Source organism: Ahaetulla prasina, chromosome 3 (assembly GCF_028640845.1).
Source record: "Ahaetulla prasina isolate Xishuangbanna chromosome 3, ASM2864084v1, whole genome shotgun sequence".
Classification (NCBI taxonomy): Eukaryota; Metazoa; Chordata; class Lepidosauria; order Squamata; family Colubridae; genus Ahaetulla; species Ahaetulla prasina.
In genome coordinates this window covers 67,105,517-67,128,239 of record NC_080541.1, presented here as the reverse complement: position 1 = coordinate 67,128,239, position 22,723 = coordinate 67,105,517, and the positions used below count along the sequence as shown (strand labels likewise).

General features: G+C 36.5%; 1 protein-coding gene across 1 annotated transcript in view; it reads left to right on the top strand.

Annotated features, from left to right (window-relative positions):
* Positions 1-2,538: 2,538 nt before the first annotated feature.
* RTTN (rotatin) overlaps positions 2,539-22,723 on the top strand; it is an 81,921-nt gene continuing 61,736 nt past the window's right edge. The window contains exons 1-15 of the mRNA XM_058178563.1: positions 2,539-2,788; positions 4,178-4,359; positions 6,219-6,334; positions 7,270-7,440; positions 10,415-10,627; positions 10,963-11,075; positions 12,619-12,745; positions 13,439-13,564; positions 14,321-14,437; positions 15,893-16,029; positions 16,852-17,023; positions 17,830-17,929; positions 18,741-18,829; positions 21,071-21,188; positions 21,484-21,580. Of these exons, the coding sequence (XP_058034546.1) occupies positions 2,646-2,788; positions 4,178-4,359; positions 6,219-6,334; positions 7,270-7,440; positions 10,415-10,627; positions 10,963-11,075; positions 12,619-12,745; positions 13,439-13,564; positions 14,321-14,437; positions 15,893-16,029; positions 16,852-17,023; positions 17,830-17,929; positions 18,741-18,829; positions 21,071-21,188; positions 21,484-21,580 (2,021 nt within the window). The 5' untranslated portion in view covers positions 2,539-2,645. The remainder of the gene's footprint in view (positions 2,789-4,177; positions 4,360-6,218; positions 6,335-7,269; positions 7,441-10,414; positions 10,628-10,962; positions 11,076-12,618; positions 12,746-13,438; positions 13,565-14,320; positions 14,438-15,892; positions 16,030-16,851; positions 17,024-17,829; positions 17,930-18,740; positions 18,830-21,070; positions 21,189-21,483; positions 21,581-22,723) is intronic.

Genomic DNA, 22,723 nt, shown 5'->3' with positions numbered 1-22,723 from the left:
GTCCCAACCCACAGGTTGAGAACCGCTGGCTTAATGGGTATGTGATTTGGTTAAAGCAGGGGTGTCAAATGCCATGGCATTACATGACTTGTAATGCCATGGCATTACCAGTCATGGGACTTTTTCCCCCTTCACTAAACTGGGTGTGGGCGTGGCCAGTGTATGACGCATCCGGTCATGGGCCAGGAGTTTGACAGCCCTGTGTTAAAGATTGTGGTGAATTGCTTTAACTATTATATAAATTGTCATAAAACTGGTTCTGACTCAACTTATGATTGCAACAACTTAAGACAGAAATTCTGGTCCCAATTGTAGTTGTAAGTTGAAGACAACTTGTATGTCCTCCAAGGTATATTAAACATCCATACATTGTTCAGCAGATAGATTCTTTTAGCAAAAAATCTTGTTTTTGTTTTATGTTAATTAATTTGCAGTTCTTATTCTGAGCAATACAGAATGAGCTTCTCTAAGCATCTCAACTCCACTGGAGAGATAAGAAGGAATGCTGCATTCTCAGCATATAAAAGAATCAATATTTGAGTTTCTGCTTTGAGGAGAAGTAGATATTAACGATCAGACTGATTCTTTTAAGCATGACAAGCAGTGATAAGTTTACTTAATTTTCTTTTAGTTTATTGGTAACACTGAGCTTCACTGTTACTTTTTTCTTTGTTTTGGGTTTTGTGTGTTCTGTTGTTATGGCAGTGAGATTTGTGACACAGTGGTGGATTGAATGTTTTGTTGCAGTTAGAATTTTTGTGAAAATTTTAAATACTTTTGGAATTAGCTTTGCTTAAAAAATTGGGATGGTTGGATAAACTTTATGTAAAAAGAGAGATTAGTGTAACTGTTGATTAAGCAGTGTAAAATAGAATTAAAGAAATGGGGAACCTGAGGACAAAGATATTTCAGTGTTGTTTATTATGTTGTTACTTTACTACCCAGTAAACTGAGTATGAAAAGATAGTGACATGAACAAAAAGGGGAAAATGAAAAAAAACTAGACCTTATGTTGGGAAGGAAAAGCGATAACTGAATCATTAAGAGAGGAATTAAACCCAAGACTGGGAAAAAGCCTGTGAACAAAATCAAAACTGTTCCAGATTGATTTTATTTGGCACAAAATAGAACAGAAAGTAACTCTGTCAGGTCTTTTAGCCTATCACAATGAAGAGCATTGTTAGAATCCCGGCTGTGCCTCTTTCCTAACTTTGCCTGGCTCGAAAGCTGAAACAGAAGAGTATTGACTCATGTGGACATTGAGGTTGCTTCTAAATAAACAATTCCCTCAACACTGTCAAAACTACTTATTAAGTCTGTACTACTATTAAACATCTCATCGTTCCCACCACTCATCTCCTTCCACTTATGACTGTATGATTATAACCTTTTTGCTTATATCCTTATGATTTATATTGATATTGTTTCCTGATTACTTATTTGTACCCTATGACTATCATTAAGTGTTGTAAATGTTGTACCTTGATGAACGTATCTTTTCTTTTATGTACATTGAGAGCATATGCACCAAGACAAATTTATTGTGTGTCCAAGCACACTTGGCCAATAAAAATATTCTATTCTATTCTATGACTGAACTTGAAGGTCTGGAAGTTTTCAAAAAGAGACTGGACAACCATTTGTCTGAAATAATGAAGGATCTCCTGCTCAAGCAAGGGGTTGGACCAGAAGACCTCCAAGTTCCCTTCCAACTCTATTATTCTATGTTCTAGGAGTCAGTTGCCAAGTGTCTGAATTTTGATTGAATGACCATGAGGGATGCTGCAACGGTCATAAGTCACTTTCATCAGTGTCATTGTAACTTTAAACAATAACTAAATGAACTGTTGTAAATCCAGGACTACCTGCAGCTATTCTCCACACATAGGAACAGTCTATAGCCGTGATGGCGAACCTATGGCATACGTACCAGAAGTGGCATGCAGCGCCTTCTCTGATGGCACACGAGCCATTGCCCCAATTCAGCTCTGCTGTGCCTTTGTGCCTCCCACCGGCCAGCTGATCTTCAGGTCGCTGCCATGCATGCGCAAGGGGCGGGGCAGATGCAGGGGGTGGGGGGTGGAGCGGATGCAGGGGTCCATGCACCCATGTGTAGGGGCCCAGGGTGCATGCGCGGGGCTGTACACGCATTGCATTTTGGGGGTTGGTCTCGCACATGTGCACGCGCTTTTGCCACTCAGTCCGGAAAAGGTTAGCCATCACTGATCTATAGCAATTACAGCAAGGACTTCATTTGAAAATTAGATCACACCAGCGATTTCTCATTGTGTTTTATCAGTTGGGGCCCCGCTTTGGTATGCATTAATCCTTGCACTCATTATTTTTTTCTTTTACATATTTTTTCATTTTCCCTCCTCCATTTTTTTTTGCTGCATTTTGTAGTTCTAGCAAAAGGGAAAGGAATTTTTCCAGCTGAATTTCAAATATCTGAAACACCAAAATTTTCTGAGCATTTGAGCACAGCTCGAAGGCAGGGATCATGGCTTCCACTGAATATTTTTTTTTCTTATGCAGCAAGAAATAGATTTTTCCTTTTAAGTGAAAGTATGTGTTAGAGATATGACAGAAGCCATATCTATGTATCTCTCTGTGTTTTGAAAGGTACTTTTTCCCAGAATTCATCGATGTCATATTGCCAAGATGCCCGAAGATTTCCTCATTCTCAGAATCCATCTCCTGGAAGCAGCAGCCCTCGACCTTCTGTAATAGGACGTATAGGTCAGCGTCCAAGGGGTGATGGTCAGGATTGGGATGCAGAATCTTCCAAGTAAGAAGACAGCTGGGAATATTATGATTATTACAAAAGGAACACGTTCCTCCTCCTCCCCCCCTCCTCCTCCCCCCCTTCCTCCTCCTCCTCCTCCTCTGGGTTTGCATTATTTCATTATTGATTTTTAATTCTTCAATAATAGTTTAAATGAAATGATGTATAAACTATAAATATAAATATAAATATAAACTTTGTCCTTATTCTTATTTGTATCAATTATATTGGTTGAAGAATTCAGTAAGTAGCTAAACAACACAGTGAAACAGAATATACCTATAAATCAGGAGTAATTAAAATGTCCTGCTGCTGCCATTGGATTAAGCTAGAATTCACGAATGAAGGCGAACGTACATGTTCCAGGATAATGTAGCAGGAGCCAATCTGGGTTGGTCACCGAGACCAGAGGTTTAATATTCTGAGCTTTTGGATCTGTACTGGAGCCCATCCCCAGGGTACATCTATCTCACCAGAATGCTCAGAAGACTAAACCTCTGTTTCCAGTTACCAACCAGATTATAAATTAAGATTATTTGGAATGGTATTATAAGTAATACAATATAGTACAAGTATTTCAGTGTTGCTATTCCAAAAAATAATCAAAAATTGCACAAAATACAATTCTAATATTTCATAAAAGGTATTCTCTTGTGTGCAGTAATACCCTTTTCCAGAATGTTTTATCACTGCATCTACAAACACACAGTGAGTTCCCTTCCTTGACCACATTGGTACTATAAACAACTTGGACCTATATTGGATAGGTTATATCAAAGTTTAGTGGTGGAAGATAGAGATAAATAGATATGTACGCAATGAGTGATGATCTTGGCTATGAAGTCCTAATTGGATTTAGGAAACATAAAAGTCTTTGAAGTTGCAGTTATCTTGAGAAGTTTTATAGCCCAACACCAAAAAAAGGTTAGTTGGTGGGAAGAGGGGAATAAGATTGTCCTGTGGCAGCATCCTAAATATGGAATTATCTTGCCAGAGAGGCTAAATTAGCTCCAATACTAATACAATTTTATGCAGGCAGAAATAAGGCTTTTGATTTGTATCTTGCCTTCAGTGGCGCTCAATTCTAACATCTCCGTTTTCTTTGACTTGTTAAGGACTGTTTTCAATTCTGTTTGATATATCTGATTTTTAGGAGACTTGATAGTATTATAAACGACCTATAAAGTTCTTGTTGACAAAAGATTTGTTTTATCCACAGGGGAAGGAACTCGGGTGGAATTACATTAGATCCATCAATTGTAGTTTGAGTAGAAGAATTTTGTTTAGGCCAGGTTTCCAATTCAGCCTGATTATTGGTTATTTTTATAATATAGTGCTGGCTATAGAAACATAGTGCCTTTTTTTTACATACATTGTTTTATTTTTTCATAGTGGAAGCACTGCTCATGGTAATGTAACTTCTGGATTATCTAATCAATCACCTTTGGATATGGGTCATGTTGACCTGCCACAACTGGAAAATGTGGAAACTTTGGAGCTACAGTTTCAGCAATTTAGTCTTCCTCAGTTCTGTGTAGCCATTTTGGAACATGCGGTGCCTCTTCTTAAAACAGGTAGCGTTTATTTTTAAAGGAATTTTTGCTTACAGTAATACATTCTTTATCTCTGACAGTTCTTTTTCTACCACACATAGAATAGGCCTGACATGGCAGTCTGAATGCTTTAGTTATGAATCTAAGCACTCCCATTTGTATTTTTCATATCTGTCTAATAGTCAGTGTGAAAACTATAGTGTTTTGGAAAATTTAATACTTGTGTTTGGGGCCCTGCCTTATATTCAGCTTATCTCCTTTTAGTTTATGACCTTTTCTGCACAAAGGGAAGCTCAAAAGCAAGATAAACTTCTGTTTATAAAGGTGAACGGTCCATCCAATATGATTTTATTGCATCTTTCCTTCAAGTTGATTAGGACATTCTGCATGGTTCTTCCTTCCCTCTGTTTCTTTCCTTGTAGCAACCAAATGAGCTACGTCGGTTTGACATATAGTTTATAAAGCTGCTTGAGGTTACTGTTTTATTTTAACATTGAGCTGTCTGGTTTTACTGTCTTTTACGATTTTACTTTAAGATTAAAAGAAGATATTTTGACAAATGGGGTGGGAGAGATAGGAGAACTGTTGGAGGGAATGGACTGGAAGATCATGTGGAATTTAATGGCTCCACTTTCTTGAGGCATTTGCAGAAAAAAAATACCCTCTTTACGACATGTAATTTGTAACTAGCTGATTGATAAAGTGGTAGCTGTTTATAATGTATTTTCATGTAGAAAGAAGAACTGAAGGAAGTAGTAGACTTGGTCAGAAGAATTTCCATACTGTTTTCAGCAGGAAGGGACTATCTCAAAATTGAGAAACTTCAGAAGTTCCTGAACTGAGCAGTAAGGTTGAGGCAATGGTGTGATGCCAGTGTATTTTTTGTAGTTGTAATGCCACTCTTGTTTCTGAAGCTAGTTTGAAGAGGATTTGTTGATACTAAAACTGTCCCCAAGCATTCAATATCTGAAGTTCAGTCTTCTTTCTGAATAACACTTCCTGAATTGCCTCTGAAGCTTTATTCTGGCTGCATTCACAAAAGGAAATTCGACAGAGTATGAGCAGTTTATAGTGTTGGATACTATTTATGGAATGCCTTTGTCCTATTATTTCCATACAGGCATCAGACTAAATTTTGATGGCTTGATTTTGAAATGTAGCGTGCCTAATTGTGTTTGAATGGAAGGTTTTATATATACCCTTTTTCTTCTGTTATTTACTGATTTATGCTACTTTTTATTTCTCCTTTTACATCTTATAATGGCATGGTACCCTGTACTGAAAGCCTTTGATAAAATATACAGCCGTCATTTAACATCTATTCATTCAACAATAATTCAAAAGTTATGGCGCTGACAAAAATTGACTTGTGACTGGTTCTTCCACTTATGACTGTCGCAGCGCCCCTGTGGTCACATGATAAAAATTCGAGCCAGCTCTCATTTATGGCTGCCCCCCTCCTGCTGTTCTTTGTCATCTTCACCTACCTTCTCTCTCCTGGGGGCACACCATCCTGATCTTGCCCAAAGAAGTACTTTCTTACTGCATTGCTTAGTGATGGAAATTCCAGTCCCAATTACTGTTGTTAAGTGAGGACTACTTGTAATAGTATTATATAACACTGTTTCATTTAGAAAATATTAAACTTCTAAACTGTCTCTGGCAAAAAGAAATGTTTAAGTCTTCTAAGGTACTGCTGGATATTTAGTATAGTGCAGTTTCATCTGAGCAACCAGCACCACAAGGCAAGGAAGGGAAGTCTGTAATGTTCCTTATTTTAATACTTCTTTATTTAAGAAATCCTTACAAGTTAACATATTGCATGATTTAGCAGGTAGGAACATTACTGCTACAATCTTTCTCTGTTTATCAATTCTCAGGTAGTAGGAGAATAACCATACAAGTGTTGGAATTGGTTGCCGAAGACCTGCTACTTATTGTTGATGCGGTGTCTGAAGATGTTTGGGAAGACAAAAGTCTCTTTGGTCTAGAATTTGTGAGAATTTAAAATTCTTCGATTTTAACCATAATAATTTGCTAATTATATTTATGCACCACCATAATCAAGGACTGATTCCCTACGGTGATTGTTATCTTATCTTAAATGTGTCATCTTTTTATCTAAGGTATCTTTAAGATATCTCTGTTTTAAGCCTACCATTATGATGAAGAGTTTACAAACAATAATAATTTTTTAAAAAACTGAATGACACATTCTGTATTCATCTTTTTTAAAATCCAGTCATGAGTAAAAGTAAAATTACATAAAATGTCATTGAGGGAGTTAATAGTGATCTTTCGCTCTCCATTGTGTGATTTTCCCCTTATTTAAAGTCCTCTTCAATTTTTTCAGACTGCCTTGCTTTTATTTTATTTTTTACTAGAGCAGTCTGCTGCTTTCTCTTCTTAAGAGTAGGAATATGCAAATGATGTTGTGACAAGCTTGATTTTTTTTGTCTAGTTATCTAAAAAAGTTCTTGAAATAAAGTAACAAAGAACAAAAGAACATTCTTAAAGGAGAACATCATAAACTAATGCATACGGTCCTAACATAGGGCTGTTTATTAGTGAAGAAGTCCACCTCACCTCAGCAATTGCGCTTACATGGTATTTTTAAAAAATAGGCTGGAACATACTTTCTTTGTAGATTTGTAATGATTAAAAAAAATCAATTGTTCACTAATCTATTTTGGCATGAAGTCAAAATAGAGGTAGGAGAAATACATGTTTGTGATTTTTGTTTTGGTTAGCCAGCATAAATGCTATTCGTTGATGAGAATATGAGATAGAAAATAAATAACTAAATTAAACAATGAATAAATTCTCCAGGGAGGCTTTATCTTCAAACAGTCCCTGCATTAGCAAGTGATTGTATTCCTGGCTTCTGTTGGGAGTATTGATTTGCAACTTTTTTTTTTGTTTCATCTACAGAAAGAAAAACTGATTGGAATCCTAGAAGCACTAGGTGAAATCATTACCTATCACAAAAGTAACACCAGCTCAGAAAAACCTGAGCTTGCAATAGTGCATCACAGGATGGCATTTGTTAGTGTTTCGCTTTTCACAGTTCGACTCCTGCAAGTATTGCTACCTGTAGAGAAGGTGAGATATGCCCATTTCTTTACATCTTCAAGGTTACGTTGGGAAAAATGCTTAAGATAGCATGCATTTAAATGGTAATATTTCAAACCGGTCAGTCCTAGAGCAGATGAACCCTGACTGCTCTTTAGAAGGCCAGATCCTGAAGATGAAACTTAAATACTTTGGCCACCTAATGAGAAGGAAGGACTCACTGGAGAAGAGCCTAATGCTGGGAACGATTGAGGGCAAAAGAAGAAGGGAATGGTAGAGAATGAGGTGGCTAGATGGAGTCACTGAAGCAGTCCCCGTGAGTTTAAATGAACCCCGGGGCGGGGGGATGGTAGAGGACAATGAGGCCTGGAGGAACGTTGTCCATGGGGTTGTGATGGCTCGGACACGACTTGGCAACTAACAACAACACATTTCAATTAGAGAAAGATAAAGGGAAATACAGTGCAGACCTCTTAAAAACAAGAAAGAGCCCTCTTTCTTATGTAAAGTTTTTTCCCTATTTCCCTCAAGCTCATCTCCCTGACTCTCTATAATATTGAACAACCTATAGCATCTAATACATTACTAGAAGTATTTGATGTTCTGTCTAGTTTTGAAACATAGTCATCAATATCTGGTCTTCATTTTTTTGCTTTCATCATGCTAAGCAGTTACTTTGACTTGGTGTTCAAATTTCGTACTCCTTATAGTGATCTTTTCAATTGCAGTTGTCAAAGGCAAGCCACTTGATGTTGCTGTTCGTGCAGAATAATTTCTGGTCTGTGTTACAGACCTTGTATTGGTGATGTTGTGCAATAAATAAGTGGAAGGTGTTGCAAAACAGCATTTTAAAGGGACAAGTAAAAAAAATGACAAGTGTATTGTCTGCCCCCTAGTGGCTGGATAAGAACTTTACATCTTAAATGACCACTACTACTAACCTTGAGAATTTTCTGATAATCATTAATTCTACTGTTTCTGTGCAGGTGTGGAGCTTATTCTTGTCTCTGATTTCAGTTAGAGATCGGTACAGATAGTCCTTGACATGCAACCATTCGTTTAGCAACTATTCAAAGTTAAAGTAGCACTTTAAAATGGCGTAGGACTTTCAACCAGTCTTTGCACTTGTGACTGTTAAAGCATCCTCACAGTCTTTTGGGTGCTTGGAAAACGGAATATATTTATGACAGTTGCGGTGTCCCAGGGTCATATGATTGCCATTTGTGATCTTCCCAGCTGGCTTCCAACAAGCAAAGTCAATGGGGAAGCTGGATTCTTTTAACAATCATGATTCATTTAACAATTTTAGCACAAGAAATCATAAAGCCATGTGCAATGTCCTTACTTAGCAATGCAAGTTTTTTGTCCTAATTGTGGTCAGAAATCAAGAACTACTTATAATGTTAAAAAACATTACTGGTCACTTGTGTAATTTTACTGCTCTATATTCCTGCTTAAAAATTTTGCTTTGCTGCATTGCGAATGTCAGCTGTTATAGATATTATTTGTATGTTTGTAAAATATATAATTGTTCTTTTTCCTTTAATATGTACAGGTAGTTCTCAAATTACAACCACAATTGAGCGCAAAATTTCTGTTGCTAAACGACACATTTGTTAAGTGATATTTGCCTCATTTTACGACCATTCTTGGCACACTCGTTAAGTGAATAATTCCAGCTGTTAAACTAGTAACATGATAGTTAAGTGAATCTGGCTTCCCAATTGATTTTGTCAGAAGGTCAGAAAAGGTGATCACATGACTCCAGGACACTAACCGTGTTAGTTACCACCTTCAAAGCGCTCCATGGCATAGGACCGGGTTACTTACGGGACTGCCTGCTGCTACCGGCGACCTCACATCGACCAGTGCGTTCCCATAGGGAGGTTCTCCTCAGGGTGCTGTCGGCCAGTCAATGTCGGCTGGTGGCACCCAGGGGGAGGGCCTTTTCTGTGGGGGCACCAACCCTCTGGAACAAGTTACCACCAGGTATCCGTCAACTCCCTGATCTTTGGACCTTTTGACGCGAGCTAAAAACATTTTTGTTTCACCGTGCAGGACTGGCCTAGTGGGGTTTTAATAAGGGGTTTTATTGGTTTTAAGTTCTTCAACCAATTCTAAATTTTCCTTTTAAACTGGTCCTAAAAATTGTACTAACTGTCTTTACTTTGGCTATAAACCGCCCTGAGTCCTTTGGGAGAAGGGCGGTATAGAAATTGAAATAATAAATAAATAAATAAATAAATAAATATGAGTCAGTTGCCAAGCATCTGAATTTGATCATGTGGCCATGGGGATGCTGCAAAGGTCATAAGTTACTTTTTTCAGTGCTGTTGTAATTTTGAATGCCATTAAATGAACTGCTGTAACTGCTGTATTTGTGAGAATAAATTCATTCCATTTGATGATGCAATATAATTTATGAAGCAAGTAAAATAGTTAATAAAAGGCCAACATATATTTACCTGGTGGGCACAGAAATAAGCCAAATATAATTATATTATAAATATTTATTTTGGGGATTATTGAAATGGCTTTTTGGGGTAGGAGAACTCAGTTCCCAAGAGATAGATTTTAGACCTTTAAAATAATCTAGAAGAAAGCAGTAAGGTATTAAAGATCCTAACATATGTCTATCCCAGGAAATTGAACAATTACCTTCTTAAATTAAACTTAGGGTTGCTGTTGTTGTTTTTGTTTGTTTGTTTTCCAAACACTCCACATAAAATCTGGGTTGCTACATTCACTGGAGGTGCTGAATTCTAAATGTATTTTTAATTCTTTTATCTCTTATTAACTATTTTAACAGTAGTTAAAAATTCCCAAGAGATTTACCATCACTTTGAGGTAATTTGACATAATATCTCTGCAAATTAGACATAATTTTGTTTGAAAAAATTATGTTGGTCACATATTCAAAATAATCAAAAGTTAAAACTAATATTTATTATTTAGGTTGACCTTTAGATTTTTGCCTAAACCTTTTTTCTTTTTCTCCCTCCAGGCCACTAGTGTTTTACCAGAGACTTTAGTGACAGCTTTGTTTGTCCTTTCCGTGGACATGCCATTTTCCTTGGAATATCCAAATATACATGAGTCAGTCACAGCTTATTTGGAACAAATGAATTCAGAAAATTACAGTATTTATAAACAAGCGGCAGAAGCTGCCTATTCAATTGAGTGTGCTTGTAATTTTATGCTGGATGTTCACAAGGAGGTAAGATATTCAGCTTAAGTGAGCTTCAGTGGGGTGGGTGGGTGGGGGTGGAATAGTGTAAAATGTCATGTATGCCTCCCTAGACTTAGTTAAGTGTTGTAAGAATACTGATAATCACTATTTTCAGTATTTAATAATTCAATATGGTTATTGGTAATTCTATTGATAAACTGGCTAGTCGTCTTGTCTATAGAGGTTTTGAGAGTTGCTGCTACTTGTTACATTCATTGTTAATAGCACATTATTTTTGTTGATCGTATGAGTACAAGTTAATTCGTAGATCATTCATCTGTCTACTCTTTAAAATGAAATGATCCGTTTTACTTTTTTAAAAGGGAGAAAAAAATCTTCTTGATTTACTTGAACTGGCAGAACAAGCCATAAAAAGTCTTCCATTTCACCAGTATTTTGTTCTACTTAAGGAATACCTCAACATTTGCTCAGATATGTAAGTTGGGCAATTTGCATGCTATATGAAAATCTTATGTTATGATTCTGTGATGTTTTCAGCTATTAAATATATAAATTGTTCTTTTGACTGAATAAACATATTTGATAAATTATTTATGTTTCGTTGCTTTTAAAATAATAATGGAAAAAGAATAAAATGCAAAAATACAGGTAGTCCTTGACTTATGACCACAATTGAACCCAAAATATATGTTGCTGAGTGAGAAATTTGTTTGCCCCATTTTACGACTTTTTTTGCGACATTAAGAGCTGTGATGGCACAGTGGTTAGAATGCAGTACTGCAGGTTACTTCTGCTGACTGCCTGTTGCCTGCAATTTGGCAGTTCGAATCTCACCAGGCTCAAGGTTGACTCAGCCTTCCATTCTTCCGAGGTGGGTAAAATGAGGACCCAGATTGTTGGGGGCAATATGCTGACTCTGTAAACCGCTTAGAGAGGGCTATAAAGCACTGTGAAGCACTATATAAATTTAAGTGCTATTGCTATTGTTAATTGAATCATTGCAGTTGTTAAGTGAATCTGGTTTCCCCATTGACTTCGCTTGTTAGAAGGTTGCACAAGGTGATCACATGACCCCGGGGCTCTGCAATTATCATAAATGTGAGACAGTTGGGAAGTCTCCAAATAGAAATCACATAACCATGGGGATGCTGCAATGGCTGTGTGTGAAAAATGAGTCACTTTTTTCAGTGCTGTTTTAATTTCAAATAGTCACTAAACAAATTGTTGTAAGTTGAGGACTACCTGTATCTAGATTATAAAAAAGAATACATGGTGAGTCCTTAAAAATGAGTGAAAAAATACAATAGCAAAAAAATTAAAAATTAAAATATATAGTATAATATATCCTTACAACAGTGCAGTTACAATTTTATACATACAGTAATTATTTAATTCAAAGATTATGCATATATACATATATAGGTGCATAACCTTTGAATTAAATAATATATGTGTATTTTTTTATAATTATCCATACAAAATCTGTCTGTAGAGCATATTGGATAAATTTAAGATATTATTATTCTGATAAGGAAATGGGAAATTTGCACTATATGGTGCCATTTATGTGGTAATGAGTTGTAGCTATGTATAGATGAATTTTTTATGTAGTTCCAATACGCAACATCTGTCTAATCAAAATACAGATTTGTGTATATGTTTATCTACATCTTACGATTTACAAAGAGATTTAAGACAAACAATGATCACAAAACTTTCCAAACTTTACAACCTTGACAATGGTGACATCCACAAATGTATCAAGAAGAGCTAACAGTGTTAAAGTAAAACTCCCTTTATTTTTCTTCAGAATAAAAGACTACAAGATCAGTTTAACTGCTGAAATTACCCCCAAATCTCTTAGCTTGCCAAGTTTCATCTTCTTGGGGATTTACCCAGGAATGACAGCGAATAAATAACTGAATAATAATCCAAGGCCGTTGCGCGTCTTGAGTGGAGAGAATTTGCTATCTAAGCCTTGAAGCCATTTCTGTTATACTCTGTTTTTCTGGTTGTAGCTGGAAATCTGCTGGAGCTGACCCACTGCTGCAGAATGAGAGTCAGAAGGTGCTTCTCCATCTGTTGTCGCATCCTGTGCCAAATATTAGAACAGAAGCCTATCGCTGCTGCCTTGACATTGTTAAGGTTAGCATTTAACAAGGCCTGTGGTTTCTTCAGAATCCAAGAAATACTCTTCCCTCCATACCCTTTCTTACATCTAAATTCCCCCTTTTTCCATTTAATAACCTCCCAGGGATTTAGTCAGGCTGAAAAACTTCTATCTTTCACTATATAAACTTGAGATTGCCTGATGTGAATTAATCCTGACGTGTGTTTTTTTTTTTTATTTGCTGAGTTTCAAAGAGGAAGGGATATCTGTTTGAATTTTTCATATTATAAAATGTGTTATGATTTAATGATATCATTGCCTTATGGAAATAAATTAATTGCATGATGGACGGTACTTTTGGTCTTTATCAATTGCCAATGTGAGAGCGTTCCCTTGTGTTCTTGCTGTTTTCCTCTCGTTTTCTCCCAGCAACCTTAAAGAAGGTTGGCAGGAGGGACCAAGCAGAAAGGTTTTTGCTTATTCCAAGTTTTTCTGCTTGCAGATCACTGATTTCTTGCTGTGAGAAACTAACAGTTTTGAGCTAGATGACAGGATGTATTAGCAATAGGGAACCAGCAGTATTGCTCCCAGTTGTAAGCTTGAAAAGTTTGCAGTTTTAGGTGTGTGTGTATGTGTGTGTGTGCCAGTCTGAAAGTGGGTTGCAGTAGCCGTAAGTATTTTCATGTGTTGTCAGATTAATATTTAAGCATCTTTTGTATTTGTTTTAGGAATGTTTAGGCATTCATAATGCCGTAAAGTCTATTTCTTCAATCAGTTGTGGTATACATTTTCTGCTTCATCCCAAAGTACTTTATGAAATATGCACTTTTGGGCTTCAGGATTCCCAGCATGAGGTACATCATTCTGAATATATTATCACTACTAGAATTAATTTGTAAATCAAAAGAAATTAGTAGATCCAAAGCTTTGTACCTTTGTAAACTTCACCCTGTTTAGCTTTTTAATTAATTGCTCTCTTGCAACCTGCAAGATCGCAAACCTGCATTATATTTATTTCCTTTGCTAAAATTAATGGAACTTGCTTTTGTTTTCAATACGCTTAGGATTGCAACAAGTTTGAGAATTTTCAAAAGTATAAAAGAATTTTAAGTCATGCAGAAAATGATTAAAGTGCATTTGGTAGCACCCAGGCTTACTTTTGATTTTTATACAGTATAATTCTCATTTGTTTCACATACACACACATACATGAGAGAGAGTTGTCCTAAGATTCAAGATCAGTTAGTATCTTAAGATCTTTTTCTAATATGCTCCACTTTTTCTATGGGTAATAAACAAACCAAGTAGTGAAGATTTCCTAAATGCTTAGACTAGAGCACTATTTTTAAAAGTCTTCTTCGGTGCTTTATTGAAAGCATTTCTTGACCTGAATCACACTCTCTGCTTGAAGACTGTTCAGTGCTAACAGGCAGTAGATTCTTGACAGTATTTTATCGCTTTCTTGTTTTTTAAAAAGAAAAAGAAAACAAACAAATGTAAAAGCTATTTGGTGCAAAGTCCCAAGGCAAAGCCTAATTTCCATTTCTGACACCAGCAAATTGGTTAGAACACTCTTTATTGCGCTATTGTATCTTCTCTCATTAAAACAGGTGTGCTCAGCTGCCACATTTCTGCTGATGTATCTTCTTCAGGGCCGATTGATGATGGCAGCAGAAACCTGGAACAAGTTTATTGAAACCCTCAATCCTGTTATTCCAGTTCTTCAGGTAATCTCATCTTCTTGAAAAGTAGTTTATCTTCAGATAAGCTTAATTGCTTTGCTGAAAAAAAAAGTACTGACATTACACAATAGGGGTAAATATGTAAACATGGCAACCAGAAATAAGAGGTATTGCCACCAGAGTTGTGGCTTGAATGCTTGTAACTAAAGCTGAATGGGTAAGTAGCATTAGACTGTTTCAGTAGGAAGTATCATCTTGAAATTGGTGATGTGACAGTTTTCTAGAGGGATCTCTACTGTTCAGAACCATCCTGAATTTTTTTACTGATCCTAACATGAGGGTTATTTGGAGAAATGACTTGTATAAATGGTCAGTTTAATATAATCACCCCATCAGGAAACTTCTTGCCTAACCATTGCCTAACTTTTTTTCAAATAAAATTCCAAACTCATTTTATTGTGAGAGTTGTTGCATTTTGCTTGTTTCACTTGCCAGTATGCTTCTGCCCATCCATAAAGCGTAATACTTTATCTTTTTTGGTGAATGCTTTTAGAATAGAAGACAATATTTTGTAACTCAGGGTTGAACCATGTGGTCCTTGGTGCTCTCTGAGCTTGGTTGCTTTCTTGCAGACGTTTCATTACTGATGATGTTACCTAGTTTGGTAATGAAATGTCTGCAAGAAAACAACCAAGCTCAGAGAGCACCAAGGACCCCCACACTTTTAGAATGTTGAGAATATTTATTTTTTTTATTTGTTAAATTTATTTTCCAGTTATCTCGCTGCGGGGCTACTCTAGGTGCTTGCATTTTTTTTTTTTTTACACCATGGATGTTGATGGGAGACAACTTGTCAATGTCAAAATGGCTACAGTGGCAGACACAATACAAAGCACTGATTTAGTCCCTTTTCTAGTTTCCCCATCACCACAACTCTCCATATTAAGACTCCCTTTACTTACTATTATCCTTTTTCTGAGCAGATTGATGTACTTTTAAAGAAAGTACTGAGATGCAGGTCCCCATCTTGATGATGTTGGAGGCACATAACTTTTTCAATTAAAATATATTAAAATCCTGATTTATTTTTTTTAAAAAGAAAATGTTAGAAGTTGCATGGAACCAGAAGGCTAGTAAGCGCACAAAGGGAACATTAATGAACCTGAGTATTACATACGGGACCCGCTATAGATTGTGCTGGAAACTTTTTTGCTATATTTCTGGTGGTCAGTGATGGTACCAGTGCAGCCCGACAAGGCAACATTGCTGAGAAAATTGAACCGCAGTTGGCCAGAAGCTGTCCCCCCAAATTGGAACTTCTCCAACAAACAATAAACGTTTGAAAAACAAATGGCAATTGCCTATCAATTGGTCTATTAACTTCCTGTTGCCAATTATGGAGACAGTTTTCTTGGTAATAAAGCAATGATGTCTCTTTTGGAGCATGCTATTTACTTATGGTAATTAACTGCCTGTGTTAACTTCTAAGTATTTACTTAGGGTTATGCAAACACAGAAGAACCTCTAGGTAACCGTTTGCTCACCCTGAGTGAAACAACGACTGAAAGTGAAGGGATTCTCCCAAGAACCACGAGGCTAAGAGCTTCTCTTCGTCTTCTCTTCTCAAAAAAGCCACTGTGAGTAAATTACCAATCAAATTTCAGCCTGGGAAGAGTTATTATCTGTACCCTAGCCTCCATGGAATATAGTATTAAAGATACAGTACGCTAATTTTTGTTTGGAATGGAAAAGGCAGATGAGGGCATAGTATTTCCTTTAAATGTACTTGCAGGTGATACAGCTTTTTCAACTGCCCGTCAATTTAGCCAATTTGCAAAAAGATAGAAAATGGCACACAGCCCAAGTGACAACCCTCCACTTAGATAAATCATTTTTAGAATGAAGTAGCACATCCTTGAGGTGCTGGAAACTCTGCCAATCCTTAGAAGGCTGTAAAATTTTAGAAGGCTGAAAGACACTAATTTGAAAAAAGCAGAGGTGTGTAGAAATTGATTATGACTGACTGGGCTGAAAAAGTAGTGACAAGATTGTTTTACTGTTGGGAAAGTAGAGTACAGAAATAATGATACTGATTGAGGTGACAAGGAAATCAACTTGTAAAACATTGACATTGAAATCTTGTCTGCTGTACTTTTACATCAACATTGAGTTGATATTGGACTATTTGATTTTGTGTATTTTTTTAAAAAGCCTAAAATTACTAACTGGCAGCCAGTGCTGTCTGATATCATGCAAAAATTTGATCAGATTTAATTCAGCCAATCTGGCTTTTAACAGGAACAATTTGGCTATGGCCATAAAGATGTTCGAGAAGTTAAGTAATATGTATAAAATCAGAGTGATCCAAAAAAACATGTGGGATGAGATTTAGATTTTTGTGCACATATTTCTTCAGTAAAAGTTTGGGAACCTTCTAAGGAAATGCTTTGTTCCTCCAGAGTTCGTTCTGTGGCACTTAAACAGTTAATGTTTCACCTCGTGGAAGAAGAAGAGTCCCATCTGAAGCGTCCACTGTTGCATGGCAGCATTCTCTCAAGTATCTCTAACATCCTTATTGTGGAAAAGCCTATTGAACTCAAGCTGGATGACACAAGAGAATCTGTTTTTAAGGTGAACTGAGAAACTTTGCACAAGATTGATAAGCGGAGGGATCTCGTAAGCAAGGAAATGAAATGCCGATGATACTGTTGAAGTATAAATGGCACTGAAAAAAGGGCTTAATGACCATTTTTCACATTACCATTCTAGCCCATCCCCAGGGTCATATGATCAAAATTGAGAAGCTTGGCAACTAAGTTACATTTATGACGGTTGCAGTTTCCCCGGTCATGTGATGATCTTTTGCAAGACCTTCTGACAAGCAAAGTCAACGGGGAAGCCAAATTCACTTAACAGCTGTGCCATTAACTTAACGACTGCAGTAATTCACTTAACAACTGCGGCAAGAAAGGTTGTCAAATGGGACAAAACTAATTAAACAAATGTCTCACTTAGCAACAAGGTCGTAAATCAAAAACTACCTGTATAAAGCAATTATCTCATATTCTATTAGAGATTATACAATAGTCACACAACAGGAAACCCTGGAAACTGCCCAATTCTCTATAAGCCCCTGAAAATGAATTTGGGAGGACTTTAAAGCAGTGCAATCGAATCAGTTTGTGAGATATCAGCCTCAAAACGTGGATATTTGGGCTTTAAAACTTAAGAGGCAATGATATTCTAGCTTGATCTTGGGAGTATTCAGTTGTTTGTTCTGATCTGTTGTCAGAGAAAATTGAAGCCCAAGGTTGTGCTATATATATTGCTGTTCCTTCTCGGTGATGTTAGACTTGAGATGGCTTTTTCCCTGTAAGAGATGATATGGGAAAATATGTGAACAGATAAATAAGAGGATATATTTGTTTTACTTTCAGGCTGAAACAGTTGAAAAATTGTATAGTATCTTTATATCGGACACCGTTGATTTGACTTTGAGGAAGTCAGCAGCTGAGCAATTAGTCATAATCATGCAAGGTAAAATTCTTCAAAATCCAATTTACCATTGAGACACAGAGTTTTTCCAATGTGGGGAAAGTCATGACATGATGGGTAATTCAGGTGATTTTTTTTTCTCTTGAAATAAAATCTGAATCACCTTTCCTTAGCCGCTTTTAATGTATTGTGTATGTTGTTGCTGCTTATATGCCAATAGCGTGACCATCTAATTCGCTTTCCTTCAACCCAAAGACACTTGTATAAATGGAGTAATATGAGAAAGGGATGAGCCTGGCTAGAAAGATGAATAGAAACACTTCCCTCTGCAACATTTTGTGGCAGGTTTCATGCACTTTTCTAGTTCCTCTTTCAATTCTCCAGGAACTGGTTCAAAATTTTTCAAATACATCAGCATATCCAGAAGGTAGTCAGAGTTATAGCAAAAATACTAAAAAGCTAGGGGGGAGAAATCCTATACCAGCAATTCCCACTATCCCATTTCTACCTCAAAATGAACCAAGGACTTGTAACCGAAGAGTACATTCAATGCATTATTGTTGGCAGAACAGGGAGTGGGGTGATAATCAGAAAGCTACAGTGAAAGGAATTAAGATGGGAATATTTGGAAGATTAACAGGGAATGAAATTGACCACTAATCAGAACTGGTGATTCACTATTTAAATCTAGTTTAATGATTGCAGGAAGGAGATACAAATACTTATCTGTACCTAGTTTATCTAATACCTGGTGCCTATTTAAAGATAAAGCAGTTATGAATCCATCTGAATCCAGTGTTATATGCTGTTCTAAAGTGTGTATATGGAAAGTTAATCTTTTTTTTCCTTCCAGATTCTAAATTGCATCCAATTATCAAAAATATGGGTGCAGTGGACAGAATTCTTGCTTACTTTACTAAGTGTGTTGCTCAGGATGGCAAGGTACATCTACTTCAATTTTTCTTTCAGAAGAACCATCCCAGGCTCCAAATATTGTATGTTCAGTCAAATAATTTTAGATAGGAATTAAATATTTTCTATTTGGAATATGAGTATTATCTCAAGATGGCGACTAAACATGTGGACTGCAATGAAAGGAAACTTTGGCATCTAATTCTTTGACTCTAGTATCACTTCTCAGTTTGTAAAAAAAGCTAAATAAATCCTCATACAGAAACTTGCTGTTTAAATAAGTATGTTTATGCAGAGGAAGAAAGCTAATATGAACCCCAGACTCATGTTCTTCCTCTTCTCTCTCCTCTTTCTATTTGATTAGGAAGCAGAATAGTTTGTTATAATTTAGCTGATCCCTAAGTTTTAAAAGTAGCAGTCATAAATGGCTACATCACAAATGGCTAAATAAGATCATTTTAGACCTTATTTAGGAATTGATTTATTGATTCACATATACGAGGTCCATTTTCCTCATAGAAAGCTTTATATTAAAAACAATAACAACCCAGCAGCTTACTTTTCAGACAGGTAATAAAAAATGATGGGAATTAAGAAAATACTGGTTTTTTTTCCTTGTCTACACTGGTACTTTGTAATATCATTAGTAGCCATGTGCGAAGATAGGTGGGTCATGGCAGTGGGTTGAGGGTAAGTAGGGAGCCCAGAAAGGAATGGTGATTAAATCCTATTGAAATTCAGGTGGTGCAGGGACTTGATAAATTTACACGGTGGTTCCTTCAGGCTGATTCTCAACTCAGTGTGTCTCAAGGACTGCAGGAGTAGCCAAATTAGTCCCATCAGTTACTAAATATTGAATAAAGTGTTTAGTTTTTTCTTCATGATTTAAATGATGCCAAGCCCCACTTCAGAGATTTTGGAACAACATTACTTGTATATCTAAGGATGGTTTGTTCAGTTTCATGATTGCAGTACAATTTTCCCAGCAGAAATTAATTTTGTAAATAAATTTAGAAGAGCTTTATTTAAAACATTAATAGAAACTTCATTTAATTTAATTCTATTTAATCTGTGAGTGAGTTAGGATAAAATATTAAAAGTTCTTGCAAATTTTCATCTATATTAGATGTTCTGTGGTGTCAAATAAAACAAAGAGGAGGATTGCTTCAAAAATATGTCACAGATTATTTCTAATACCTTTATGTCTTTGGAATTAAATATTAAAATATGAACTTTTTTATGAGAAGTTAATTCTCTGATTTGTGAATAATTTATTTATTTATTTATTTATTTATTATTTAGATTTTTATACCGCCCTTCTCCCGAAGGACTCAGGGCGGTGTACAGCCAAATTAAAACAGTACAATATACAAATTAAAACCACAGTTAAAATAACCTATTCTATAAATGGCCGAAAATTAAAACCGTCAAATTTGACCCATAAATAAAATACCCCAATTAAAATTATTAAAATTCGAAAAATTTAAAAAATTAAGCCAGTCCCGCTTGGATAAACAAGTACGTTTTCAATTCACGGTGAAAGGTCCAAAGGTCAGGTAATTGACGCAAACCAGGGGGAAGTTCGTTCCAGAGGGTAGGTGCTCCAACAGAGAAGGCCCTTCCCCTGGAGGCCGCCAGCCGACATTGCTTGGCGGACGGCACCCTAAGAAGACCCTCTCTGTGTGAGCGTACGAGTCGGTGGGAGGCGTAAGGTAACAGCAGGCGGTCCCGTAAGTACCTGGGCCCTAAGCCATGGAGCGCTTTAAAGGTAACCATCACCTTGAAGCGCACCCGAAAGACCACAGGTAGCCAGTGCAGACTGCGCAGGAGCGGTGTTACCCGGGAGCAACATGGGCTCCCTCAATCACCCGCGCAGCTGCATTCTGGACTAACTGAAGCCTCCGAGTGCACTTCAGGGGTAGCACCATGTAGAGAGCATTGCAATAATCCAGACGAGAAGTGACAAGAGCGTGAGTGACCGTGCATAAGGCATCCCGGTCAAGGAAGGGGCGCAACTGGCGAACCAGGCGAACCCGGTAAAAAGCTCTCCTGGAGACGGCCACCAACTGGTCTTCAAACGACAGCCGTTCATCCAGGAGAATGCCCAAGTTGTGCACCCTTTCTGGACTAAGGTAATGTACTGAAAGACATTACTGTAAACTTCCAAGGAGTGTTGATTTCAGAGAAGTTTCAGAATGCTTACTCAGTAGGTTACTCAGTAATACAGATTTTAGTTAACAAACCATTATTGTTATTATTTTATTTTGATAGATCATTGACTGTATGATGTTGCCATGTCTTGCACTTTTGCGGAAACTTCTGTCTGTTGATCCAGTCAAACGTCTGTCATTGGCTTACCAGCCTTCTGTCTTGCTTGTGTTATTTAGAGGTAACCTCATAAAAGCAAAATAAAAATGTGTAGCAAGCATTCATTTTTATACCTTTGAATTAAGCAATTAAATATTAGGAGTGATATTTTTACAAGTATTTTGTTTCCAAAAAGCTGGATAGATTTGCATTTTCTAGCCTGCAGTTTTAATAGCACAATTAATATTTCCCATATGTCTTGTTGATAGATCATAAGAGCAAATACTTAATTGTTCTTTAGAAATTTGGTATTTAGAGTCTTGAAAGTCTTTATGTTGTTTAGAAAAAGCATGTAAATGTCTCTGTTCCATTTTCAGTTGCCTTGATATTCCAAGATTATGGTGCTATCACGAGTGAAACTGCAGTATTACTTTGTCTACTACTTTTTGATGAAGCAGCAAGGAAAGAGATGTGGTAGGGTAATCTATAGTGATTGGTTCTGTGCTACTTCATTACTCCTGCAAACAAACTATCCTTTTTGGGGCCAGCTGCAATATAAGTAAATTATAGACTATATTTATGCTTGTATATCATGTGTCTCTCTCTCCTTCTCTCCCTCCCTCCCTGCCTGCCTCTTGCTTGCATTTATCAGATAGCAGAATATAAAACAGTGGCTGACGGTCTCCTTGCCTTTCACTACAGTGCTATTTTAAATTATATAGATGCAAACCTAAGAGTAGCATGGTGATCTGCTGCCATCTTTGAATAATCAAAAGCCTATCATTGCTAGAAATATAATCAGACCTACTTTTCTGCTCACATTAGAGAAAATGTTTCAGGACCTTTTTCCAAAACAGATCCATTGACTACAAGGTGACTAATTAAGATGTGCTAAAGTAATAAATGCAGAACAGAAAGATGTGGCAGATGTTTCCATCCCATGTTAATTGCTGATGCATTAATAAAAATTTTGTACTAAAAACTCGTACCGCAAAGGTGTTGTTAAGGGTAATATCTATATTTTTAGTAATGCCGTTATTGCAAAATACTTTCGGATAACATTGAAATAACTCTTCAAATGACAAGTTGATCCAGATATTCAAACTTGCTTTATCTTTCCAGTCCTAAGAATAATATTTTAATCTTTTAGTTAAAATAAATTTTAGATCTCTTTATAACCTAAAAATTGGCCACTAATAAGTCCTGCTGGTGTGGTTGCTTCAAATGCCTTTGGCAGAAATCACTTTATGTTCTATTTCAAGGTGGTCTATTTTATTACCATCTTGTTCTTTCAGTTCGACAATGCCCTGAGTTGTTTTTGAGAAGGCATCTATATATTTTATATAAGATGTGAAATATTTTAAAAGTTATTTAAAAACAAGATTTTTTTTTCAAAAAAAAAATATTTGTTTACTTAAAGATTTTTGTCATTATGTGCATGTTCTTGCTAGCTTACAAACACTTCTGCTTTGTGTTATTGTATGGAAAGGGGTTTTGCAAGTGAAGCAGCTGGAGGACCAGTGTTAATCTGGTCTTTCATGACCAGACAGCCATATTATGATTCTTTGTGTTTTTCTTCTATCCTGCTGCCCGCTTCCTCACTTTATGTTACTGATA